The 11801-nt window shown below is 51.3% G+C and overlaps 1 protein-coding gene across 1 annotated transcript in view; it reads left to right on the plus strand.

Annotated features, from left to right (window-relative positions):
* Positions 1-9371, plus strand: part of PEMT (phosphatidylethanolamine N-methyltransferase) — a 41925-nt gene extending 32554 nt beyond the window's left edge. The window contains exons 5-8 of the mRNA XM_008633437.2: positions 2271-2382; positions 6340-6414; positions 7201-7261; positions 7964-9371. Coding sequence (XP_008631659.1) covers positions 2271-2382; positions 6340-6414; positions 7201-7255 — 242 coding nt within the window. The 3' untranslated portion in view covers positions 7256-7261; positions 7964-9371. The remainder of the gene's footprint in view (positions 1-2270; positions 2383-6339; positions 6415-7200; positions 7262-7963) is intronic.
* The last annotated feature ends 2430 nt before the right edge of the window (positions 9372-11801 follow it).

The raw sequence follows: 11801 nt of genomic DNA on the forward strand, positions 1-11801 counted from the left end.
AGTCTGTTGCTGGGCCTGGAGAACGCAGCAACTCTCCAGGGTGAAGCAGAGGTGGTGCTTCAGCCCAGGTCAGGCTCCAGGGATTCTGGGGAGCCTTGCAGAGTGCACTGAATGGCTTTTTGGTGCTGTGATCCCACTGTGTGCAGTGAGATGGCTGCACAGACCTCCAGCAAAAACCAGCTCAAATTAGATGCCAAAGCCCCTCAGCTTGGCAAGGAGCTGATTCCTGATTTGAGGGCTCAGTGAAGGCACAGGAGATGCCCAGGGTGATGCTGTGCAACACAACACACAGTCCTTTCCCTAAGCACCTCTCTGAACATAAAACACATATAAACCACCTCTCTGGTGCTCATGTTCATTGACCTGTGCAGGTTTAGAGGCAGAGATTATGTTGGAAAAGCTCCTGGGGAGCTGCCTGTGTGCTCCTGCTCGTGGGGAGCCTGCCTGGAGGGTTCCACAGCCCCACCAGTGCTGGGTACAGATAAGCCCCTGCCAGCCCCACAAACCCAGGGCTTTGTGTCAACCTCCTCAGCGCCAGTGCCATTTGGGGAGTGAGGCGTTCAGCTCAAAGGCGAGGGCGGGCAGGGGATAATGAAGCATTTTGACACATAAGAAAGCACAGAAACGGGCTGTGGCAGGGGGTGATGTGTTCTTTCTACCAGAACAATCTCAGAGATGTATTGCCAAGTAACTGTGAGAACATATAGTATGAATACGAGGCAATTATCTCACTTAGTGGCCTGTAGTTAAAGCCCAAAAGCATTGTGTAATTGGGCAGGGGCTGTTTATCCTTAGAAATAAATGTTTTAGCACCATGTGAGGTCAAAGAAATTACACTACGATCCAGGTAATAATAATAACCTTGAATAGTTTGCACTCCTGTAATGCCTTTCATCTGGATTTGTGAGCACTTTCTCACCATACATTAATCCTCACCACCCGCTGTGCTCTAAGAAAGACTGATGTTATGATCGGTGCACAATAGCACCGGGAGGGACGGAGGAGACTTGCCCAAGGTCAGGGAAGGGGCTGGCAGCAAAGCTGGGGACACAACCTGAGGTGGTGGCAGTGCTCTGGGCTGAGGGACCGGCTGCTCCTCACGGATCCATGCTTGTCTTGTGCAGTGGACATGGAGCATGGATGGTACAGTGGACAGAAGGGAACAGAGCTGGGGAAGGGTCTGGAGCACCTGGAGAAGCTGAAGGAGCTGTGGGGGGCTCAGCCTAGAGAAAAGGAGGCTCAGGGGGAACCTTTTGGGTCTCCACAACTCCCTGACAGGAGGGGGCAGCCGGGGTGGGGGGTCAGGCTCTGCTCCCAGGGAACAAGGGGCAGGACAAGAGGAGATGACCTCAAGTTGCACCATGGGAGGTTTAGTTTGGATATTGGGAAAATTTCTTCCCCAGAAGGGTTGTCAAGCCCTGGCATAGGCTGCCCGGGGCAGTGGTGGAGTCACCATCCCAGGAGGGATTTAAAAGCCGTGTAGATGTGGCCCTTTTTGGTCTCACTTGTAAGACCAGCAGAATCAGAGATCTGCATCCTGGCCCTTTACCCCCCCCCGAAATGTTGCTCACGAGCTGCACACCTCCTTGTCATTTCTTTTCCAAGCTCCTTTCAGGAGGGTGGAAGGATTACTCCGAGGTAGATGGGAAGCTGGTTGGATACTGACAGTTCTGAAAGCTTTCCTCATTACAGATGACAATCACCCATTATCATCATCACCATTGTGCCAATAACTGCGTGTTTTGTAGGCAGAGGTGCTATTTTCTGAAATTCTGAGAAATTCTCTGAACTATGAGATAAGGGTGACATTATGGATGAGGGCATTTGGTCGTGGTGGTCATGATTATAACAGCTCCAAACGCCATTACACGGCACTGGGCTTATTTTCACATTAAATGGATTTGCTCCTGTGCACTTGCTTCCTTGTGGAGTGGCATCTGACAGGCAATTTTACAAGTGAGAAAACCAGAATTAACCAGTTGGGACCTCGAGAGCTGCGTCCTGATGAGGGACGTGGCTGCCATAACCTCATTGCAATGCAGGAATCTTCCTCGTGGGCAAAGAGCCATTCCTGGAAAAGCTGATAGACACAAAGTAAACAAACAACTTATTTGTTGCTGTTTTCTCAGCCTGGAAGTCAGTGCTAAAATCCTTTGCTGTGTATCCCTGGCAGGGATGCCCTGTGGCACAGGGAGGGTATCAGTGTGCCAAAGCCCCCCATGACTCCCTGTTTCACGGAGCCTAACCAGAAGCTCTCTGCTTGCTCTTAGGTGATTACTTTGGCATCCTGATGGAGGAAAAAGTGACCAGCTTCCCCTTCAGTGTCCTGGATAATCCCATGTACTGGGGCAGCACAGCCATCTACCTGGGCTGGTCCCTCATGTGAGTACGTGCCCCTACAAACACCTCTGGTTGTAGGGCGAGTGTGGGGTTTCTTGGCAGGGCATGAGGTGCCAGGCTGCATTGGGGGCCAAAAAAACATGCTGTGATGGCAGAGAAAGTGCAGCATCCCTTGACTTCTGTCTCCCTGGCTATTTTTGTGCGTGGAAAATCTTGTGCTGTCTCAAAACACTCGCAGCATTTGTTGTAGAAAAATAAATAGCAGCCAAGTGCTGGGGGAGAGGAGGCATCAGCAAATGCTCTGCAGCTGAATGAGGTCCTTGGCAGACTCTGCACGTGGAAAAATCAACAGTCAGGGCCAAATTCATGCAGGGTGTCACTCGGCAGGGGCAGGGCACTGGGACTGGGGAGCAGTGTGACCCTGCAATTACTCTGACAAAAACAAAACAAGCCAAGCCACCCTTTCCCCCAGCCCACAGTGATAACACTTCCGAAACACTCCTTGTGTGATACAACACAGCTTAATAGCCTGCCTAGGAGGAAATGAATAGGCTGTAATTTAGCAGCAAATGAGCAATATACTCTATTCAGTGTAACAAGTTTGATGTGGTTTTCATTTAATATCACATTTTATTTATTTGCCCAGGAGAAAAAAAAAACCCTGGCTGTGTTACTTCAGGAACCCGTGGAGTGTTGGAGGCCATTACCACTGGGTATTTTGCACTGGTGCTCCTGACTGTGACCACTTCTCCTCTGCTTGGGTGGAAAAATGAAGTGCTTTGCCACTTTCTGGTCATTTTTTCAGCCATGTGTGCAGCCCCTGGTAATAAGTAAAGCTGATGGTTTCTCTCCTGTCTCCACTGAGCCCTGTTGCTGTTAGTTCTGCGCTTGAAATCCCCCCCGGTGCTGTCAGGGTTGGCTGCGTGAGGCTGTTTCCCTTCCTGGCACAGCCACAGCACTGGATGGGGTTTAAATCCTGGGAAATGGCGCAGGAGAGCCAGAGGGAGGCAATGCTGGACACGAGAGTTGGCCACAGGGTCTGCAGCAGCACCATGGAAACATGGATATTGCTGTGGGAAGTGGGGCGGAGCTGGGGCAGGATGAGTCCCCCCACAGCAGCACAGAAGGAGGAATTTGACCAGGAGGAATTGTAAGGAGATCTTAATTTGTTTTAAAATTAGCATCAAACTACTTCCTAAAACCTTTGCAGAATCCACTGAATTCTCCTGAGCTGTTTCTGTCACAGAATCCCTTCATCACCCCTCTCATTGTGGTCTTCCACCACAATTCCGAGCAAGAGCAGCTCGAAGCAGCTCAGGATAGCAGTGATTGCCTGCTTTTTCTCGTTAAAAGGCTGCCACCATTAAGGCCAGCGAGGCGTGACAAATAATTGCTGTGAACAAATGGCTGGAGCTGTGCAAAGTGGCACCAAGACACCGCCCACCTGCCTGGGGGGAGCTCAGCACAACCCTTCTCTCGGTGGTTTTGGCTGTTTGTCTTCCCTGGGATCTCGGTTCATATAATCACACAGTCATTTAGGTTGGAAAAGGATTCTAAAGTCATCGAGTCCAAGCATTAACCCAGCACTGCCATGATCACCACTAAAACATGTCCCCAAATGCCACATTTACCTGGCTTTAAATCCCTCCAGGGATGGTGACTCCACCACTGCCCTGGGCAGCCTGTGCCAGGGCTTGACAACCCTTCTGGGGAAGAAATTTTCCCAATATCCAACCTAAACCTCCTGTGAGGCCTCCTGAGGCCATTCCCTCTTTTCCTGTCGCTTGTATCCCTGGCTCCACCCTTCTGTCTGGGAGTTGGAGAGAGTGAGAAAGTTCCCCGAGCCTGCTTTTCTCCAGGTTGAGCCCCCCCAGCCTCCTCAGCTGCTCCTGATGCTCCAGACCCATCTCCAGCTCCATTCCCTTCTCTGGACACCCTCCACTGGCTGAATTTTTGTGGGGGTCCACGCTGTCTCCTGAGGTCCCAGGGCTTTCAGAAGATGTCAGGTGTCTGCCCTCAGAGGCCAGAGCTGATGTCCCATCTCTGTGGCAGCGGGAAGGATGCTGGAGGAATGTGTTTGCTGTCTGGTTCTGGCCAGACCTGGAACACAAAGCACATTTGTCCTCCATTGGTGATGCATCACTCCTTATCCTGGCATCAGAACCCAAAGGATTGATCCCTTTTCATCCATAAGGGGTGAAAACACATCACATAAATCATTCTGTCCTCTGACTCCAGTCCAGCCTTAAAAGCATCAAATGGGGTGACAACCCACAGCCATGGGGAGCTGCAGCAAGGCTGGGGACAGACAGACTTTCTACCCAAAGAAAAAGTCCTTCTAGGACAACAAAACCTTCCTGACTGATTCATCATCACTGCTACAATCAGATGTGGCCTAATATGTAGGTCAAACTCATAAGAGGACAGGAACAGTTCACCCAAATTCTGGTCATCACCTGTGTCGAGCAGCCTCGTTTCTCCTGCGAGACAAATGGAGCATTCACTGTGTGGGGACAGTTTTGTGTGCCTCTGGTAGGGAAGTGTTCTAACTCACAGCAGCAGACTGTGTAAATCAGAGCTGGAGCTGCAGCCAAATGATGCAATTAGAGGTCTTGCTGTCAACAAACAATCATGTAAATTTGTTCTCTCTGATAGGAATCAAGAAGGAGACATGACTAAGCATGTAATAGCAGGGGGTTGGGAGAGAAAGAAGTTGCCCGAAGCTTCCTAATGAGGGAAAAAGTTATTATAGAATGAAAACAGTGAAAAGGTGGAGATTTGTGGGTGCCTCTTCAGGAACTGAGGAGGCTGGGTGGTACCTGAAAGTGGCTCCAGTACAAGGTTTAGGTAGTTCAGTCTCTCTCTGCAGGTGTGTTTTCCCAGCAGCCCAAGTCACCTTGTACCAGGCTTGTGGGATGTTTGTCCTCATAAAATCACAGAATGGTTTGGGTTGGAAGAAACTTTAAAGCTTATCTTAATTATCCCCCTTAATTAGGACTCTGGTGATTGCCTTTAACTGCTGGTGGCAGCTCAGCTCTGAGTGGGACGCTGTCAGCAAATAAAGTATTTATCTGGCCCTTGGTGAGGAAATGTGCAAGGCCAGGCTGGACAGGGTTTGGAGCAGGCTGGGATTGTGGAAGGTGTCCCTGCCTATGGCAGGGGGCGGGATGAGATGACCTTTGAGATCCTTTCCAATCAAAACCATTCTGTGATTCTATGATTCTATGACGTCTCTCTTTAGAGCAGGAGGTGATGAGGAGTTTTGGTCCCAAAGCTTTGGCCTCTGCTAAAAGGAACAGCCATCTCCATTGTATCCACAGTTCTTGATCATCTCTCCCCATAACCAGACAGTGAGGAGCGGTGGGTGGCATTGGTCCCCCATGCTGTGCCTGGTGACATCTCGCTGGAGGACACATTCCTGAAACACCTTGAAATGGGTTTAAAAGTGAACCAGGCCCCAGTGCAGCACCCAGCCCTGATGCAGCACCCAGCCCAGCACCCTTCCCAGGGCAGGAATGGACCTTCCCATCCCTTTCCATTCCCATTCCCATCCCTGCACTGCCTGAGGCACCACTTGGGTGTGTGCGGTGCCATACGCTGCTCTGTCTGCCTGGTGTCCCCTGTGCCCTGGGTGGCCCATCTTTTTGGGACATCAGGCATTTCCCTCAGAGCATGGGCTGGGAGCTGCAGCCGTATGTCAGCAGCTGCTCAGCCCTTAAACATCCCTATAATCTCAGGATTTAGCATCAAAGCAGGAGCTCTCATAGCAGGGATCAGACTTAAAAGAAGTCGCTGAAGTAGGCTGGGGAAGTCTTTGCCAAGGAACATCTGTCTAAGACAGTTAACATTACGCACAGAAAAAACCCCAACCCTTTTGTTCGCTTCTGTTTAATGAGCGAGCGAGAGCTCTGTGCAGCTCAGTGTCTCATTTCACTTTCTCAACCAGGTCTTGCATAAGCCCATGTACTTACCTGATCCTTCCCTTCTCTTTCAAAACAGGCATGCCAGCCCAGCTGGCCTTTTGCTGACAGCTGTAGTGGCAATTTCCTACACAATCGCTGTGCTGTACGAGGGGTGAGTAGCTGTGCAGAACTGGAGAGCTTCTAATTATTTCTACCAGCTTTAACTCCCGAGGTTTCAGAGAACTGCACAAGTAGAGATGTTTTTTTCCAATTAATTCAGCAGGGAAGAAGGAAAACAGAGGATTATTTTTCAATTGTTTTGATAATGGGCAGATTCCACTCTGAAACTATTTGCTGAGTTCTATGAACGTTTGTGCATATTTTATTTTTAGCAAAATGAGACCTTTTTTTCCTTTTGGGTGCCAGATTCTGTTTATAGAAGAACAATAAGGAAGGCAGTGAGAGGACTCATTGTGTCTTCAGAAGAGCCTCTACAAGAAGCACTTGCATTTTGTAGTTCCTTGGATGGGCTTCTCTGCTGTTTTGCACCACAATAGCCCAGCCAGCAGCACAGGATGGAGCAGCACACAGTAATTCCCAGAAGTAGCAGTTGTACTGGTGAAAGGTCTTTTGTATTTGCAAGGGAGGAGGAGATGCAGAGAGCCACGGTCTGCATGAGGGGGAGTCTGGGTGTGTGCTGAGCCTCGTTCTGCTCCGCACGGGGATGGTCCTGTAGCTGCTCCACAATCCAGGGATGGTCCTGTAGCTGCTCCACAACCCAGAGAGGCTGAGACCAGGATTGCCACGGCACAGGAATAGTCAGGCTGTGCCGGCCTGTGAAGGACAGATTTTGTAGGCCCAAAGGAGAGCACTCACTAGTCTTGATTTTAATTCTTCCTCCCTTCTTTTGCCCCTGTCTTTTGTCTCTGCCCCCTCTCTCCCATCCTCCCAACTACAGGCCTTTCACAGAGGAAATCTATCGGCGGAAGCAGAAGGGAGTGAAGAGCAAGTAGCCCCAGGTACGTTTGCTGATGGGCATTTCAGGGGCTGCTTTGCTGGGCTTCCCCACCAACGAGCACCCCTGCCCAGTCCTGCCTTCCCCAGCTCCTCCAGAGTCCTTTCCACACTTCTCAAAGCATTTGAGCTTCAAGCTTCTGCAAAATCCCAGGCAGAGAGGCTTTTCACAGCAGCAGTTGTGTCCGCCTCTTGGCACCCGACCAGCAGCCCCCAAATTGTTTTGATTATACACTTGAGAATCAGTGTGAGGGAAAATTGCTGGGAAGCTTCAAGGCTCCAGGCTTAATCTGAATCAGGCAGAAAAAAACAGCTATTGGCCGTGGCAGGTGCTCCAGAGAGTGGCAAGGATGGTGTGAGAGGGCATGTGTGCCTCCTCATCCCTCAGGGAAATCAGGCATCTCTGATCCAGCTGCTCCTTGCCTGAGCCAGGAACATTTCTGCCGGTGGGCTCACCCTAAAACCTCAGCCCAGGCTTGTTTGGGGGATCAAAGGCTTCTGCAAAAGCACAAGCTCCTGGCCAGGCTCCTTTCCTGGGGGTTCATTGCCATCCTGGAACTCCCAGTGCATTTGCCTGCTGGTTGTTGGAGAGTTGGGATGATCCCACAGCACTGCTGAGGTTTTGGCAGCACCATAACTGCTGCTGACAGAGCTGCTGTGGCACCAGTGAGGTCCCCAATGGACTCTTGTCCCTTTGCCTTTTGCAGACCACTCTCTCAGGTACCTCGTGCCTCTCCGGTCCCCACACTGTCTGATTTGCCCATTTTCCTACTGAGATGTATCCTAGTAATTAGCCCAGCAACCCTTAATGAGCTGACTGAGCTCCCTGCAGCACTGGAAGTGACCAGAGGAATAGCCTGAGTGTGGTGGCAACTCCTTGCCACAGCCCATGGGAGATGGAGGTCCCTCTCCCCAGGTCTCTGTCCAGGTCACTGAAGCTCCTGATGCTCTCCTGGGAGTGACACAGTGAGAGACCTCCCCACCTCTTCTCCCTCACCGATTATTGGAGATCTGCAGGGAAAAAGGAATTTCCTTTGGACTGGAGGGAAAGCAGAGTAATGATGGAGACACTGGGGGCCTTTCGTAAGTGAGCTCTGAGCATATGGAAGCACCAGCTCCAGCTGACCCTGAAGATCATCTGAAGGTGCTGCCTAAGAGCTATGAGAAGCAGACAAAGCTCGGGTGCAGCAATGGAGAGGGCTCGGGAGCCCCTGAGGATTCAAATGCAGCTGGGGAGGGAACAGAGGAATCTGGTGTGAGCTCAACAACAGCAAAACCTGCTGCAAACCCAACAACCAAGCCCCTCTTTTTTGGGAAAGGAACCTCCCCGTCCAGGTCTGCAGTTTCCCACCCGTGCAGAGCCCTGCAGCGTCTCTGCACTATTGCAAAGGCTCCGAGAAAAGTGATTGAAAAGCACAGGGATGTGAATGTATGACCTAAACCACAGCCCAGGGTGATGGAGGGATGGCAGCTGTCCCATAGGGAAATCCCAGCACGGAGAAGACCCAGGGGAAGTCAATCCATATCTGCACCTCACAGATATCCCACCCCTGGCCATGTTGATGCCCTGGCCCCTCCTTTTCCCTGGGTCCACATGAGGGTCCTGCTGCCTTTCCCACCACCCAGTGCCTTCCAGCTGTTTTTCACTGCCTTGCAGGGGCAGTGGGTGGGAGGGAGGGAGGAAGGGAAAGGTTTGTTTCTGCCTTCCACACCATGCAGCAGCCGGGTACGGATGTGCCCCTCTGCCCCTGCTACCAGCCTCGGCACATCCCAGAATTTCCCCCCACTGGATCCTGCCTTGAACAGAAAGACTCCAGAGGTGATGCTGCGGCCTCAGGCTCTGTTTTTACAGATTCCCGGAACAGTTTGAGAAATAAACTGTAAATGACCAAGCGAGCAGGTGCTGGAGAAGGGAGCTGTGCTGCTGCCGGCTCCCACACGGGCACTGGAGCATGGGGCCACATCTCAGCATCACATCGTCCCCTCCACAGAGGGTCCTCCCTCTTCTCAGTGTCACCTCCATGAAACGGTTCCATTTCCTTTTGCTTTGCACATTGTAATTAATTCACCCTCTGGGCATTGCTCAGCAGAATTAAAAGTGTTGGTCTCTTTTCAGTCCAGCCTCCATTTCCTCCGGAAGGGCTCACAAATGCTGTGTTTGTGTTTCATCACTTCAGAACCATTACACATAGATTTCTTTTTTTATTGCCGTCTCCACAACCTTCCTCTCAAAGATTTGGGCATAGTATTTTATTTTTAGATAAGTTTCCACATCCCCTTCACAGTTAATGTTTATAGACGGAGGCTAAACTGGCCCAGTACCCATAGCAACCATCGAGGAGAGGATACATTGCATTATTCAGACAATTTATGTCAGAGTTGCCAGTCCTGGCTCAAAGTCTCTGATGTCAATAAACTTGGATTTTTTGATAAGTGAAATCAGTATTTACTGAAGAAGCACGTGCTCATACGGGAAGAATTACTCCTAATGAGAACACAGCAAGGGCTGTATTTGTGCTGTCTCATTCCCGGTCTGGGGACCATGTGTGCTGTTCCCAGTCCCTTCTGCAAGGCCAGAGGGGACCCCAGTTGTACCATTCCCCTCCCCAGCCAATATCAGCCTCCTAAAATGTGTGTCTGTCACTGTAAACCCCAGTGGTGGAGCTGTTTGCCATCCCATGCCCACAGCATCCCATGAGCACAGGGATTTGTGCTGTGCTGGGACTGGCTTCATGGACTCCTTTGCCCTTCTGCCATTTCCAGCCCTTCCCACTTCCCAGACATTCTGTGGCAGTTTCGCATTGCATTGCACAAGGGTTTTTTTCTGGGGTTATGCCAGACACATCCCTGGTTTTAGTAGTTCTTCCCACAGCAGCCAGAATGGATTAAATGTCTCTGCCTTCACAGAACTGGTTCTGGCTGCCATAAAGTTGGAGTTTGACATTTTAGAGGCGTCTGCTCTCTCCCTGAAGAGGGAATGTGAGGAGCTGGAAGGTGATGTTCCAGCCCATCTCAAGGGGTCTGAGCCCACGTTTCTCCCTGGGGCAGGGGGTGGCCCTCGCCAGGACCAGTCCCAGGTGGTGCTGTGCTATTCCCCGGGGCTGCAGGGAGGGAAACGCAGAGACACCATTATTGGTGTTGTTTTACAGTGTTTAACAACAAGGGATTAGGGGACTCTCCTTGGTTATAAGGAAAAAAATGTGATTCCTCTCCAATTGCCTAATATTTCCAAGAATTTGAGATTACACAGGGAGAGGGTGAAACCTTCAGGCTGAGCATGAAGTGCTAGTGGTGTTGCAGCTGTTTCTCCTCTTCCTGGCTGCAGCTGGGACATATCCTGCATGAATGCAGGGATGGATCTCATGGCCCCTGGGTCAGAACATGAATCCTGCTGCTTCCAAAAGCAGGACCTGCACTGTGGGACCCCCAGGACCAGCCCCAGCAGCCCCAGCTCCACGCTGCCGCAGGCAGGCACATCCCTCTGGCTTTTACAGAGACATCAAGGACCAAATGGGGTCCCTGGAAATGGGGTCATGGGGCCATTTTCGTAACTTCATGCCTTCAAAATCCAGCGTGGAGCTTTCTGGGCCCACTGGAGCTTGGCAGGGGGGTTGTTTGCAGCCTTGGGAATTGTCTCACGTGATGCTGTGTGCTGACACCAAAGATAACACTTCCTTTGAAGTTTGAGATATTTCTCCAGAGCAAACACCAGGAAAGGAGAAACTAGTTAAATCTCAACTCCTACCTGGCAGGGACAGCTGGGTCACCGAGGCCATTGCTCTGTGCTGCCTCAGGTCCCCCATCCCACCACACAACCTCTGTGCCCACCCTCACAGAGGGTTTCTCTGCGTGGTTGCTTGCATGGCTCCCCCCACACATCTCCCTTCCATGGAACTGCACATGGTAATTCCTTGGGATGAGGGGATCATCTGTGCAATAAACGCCCCAGCAAAGGGGATGTGCCAGCTCCACGCTCACAGGATGCTTCATCCAGGAGCACTTCAGGAGATGGAGGCTACATCCTGTGGTCCTTTCCCTGATGGGGTGACATGCAGAAGCAGGGACACATTCCAAAGGCCCTTCCCTCCGTTATGACTGCCCATAACCCTGTGCCCGTGTTTGCTTTCGTCCAGGGAAGCTGCGCTGCCTTGCCCCAGGGGAGGGACGGCCACCAGCCCTTACGTGGCAAACAAACACAGAGAGTAAACACGTGGCACAATCCGGGCAGCACGTGCGGCACTGGCGGCATTGGGAATTCGCCATTCCCGCCGGGCTCCTGCTTGCTGAGTCTGCCCTTTGGCTGTTTGGGAAGATGGCAGGAAATGGGGTGCTCAGGGCTCTGGTGGGGGCTCCCAAACCCATCCCAAAGCTGAGGCAGAACCTTGGCTTTTTTGCCAGCGGTTGGGATTTGATGTAAAAGCCAAGATGAGCTTTGAGCTTTGGGGGCAGTTTGGGCACTGCTTTATTGGGAGTCCCTTAATCCAGAGAAGGTGGACAGGGGACATGACAGAATTTATCTTTACAGGGGAATAAACCAGGCTGTTC

The sequence above is a fragment of the Corvus brachyrhynchos genome, unplaced genomic scaffold (genome assembly GCF_000691975.1).
Source record: "Corvus brachyrhynchos isolate BGI_N302 unplaced genomic scaffold, ASM69197v1 scaffold5, whole genome shotgun sequence".
NCBI classification, from domain to species: domain Eukaryota; kingdom Metazoa; phylum Chordata; class Aves; order Passeriformes; family Corvidae; genus Corvus; species Corvus brachyrhynchos.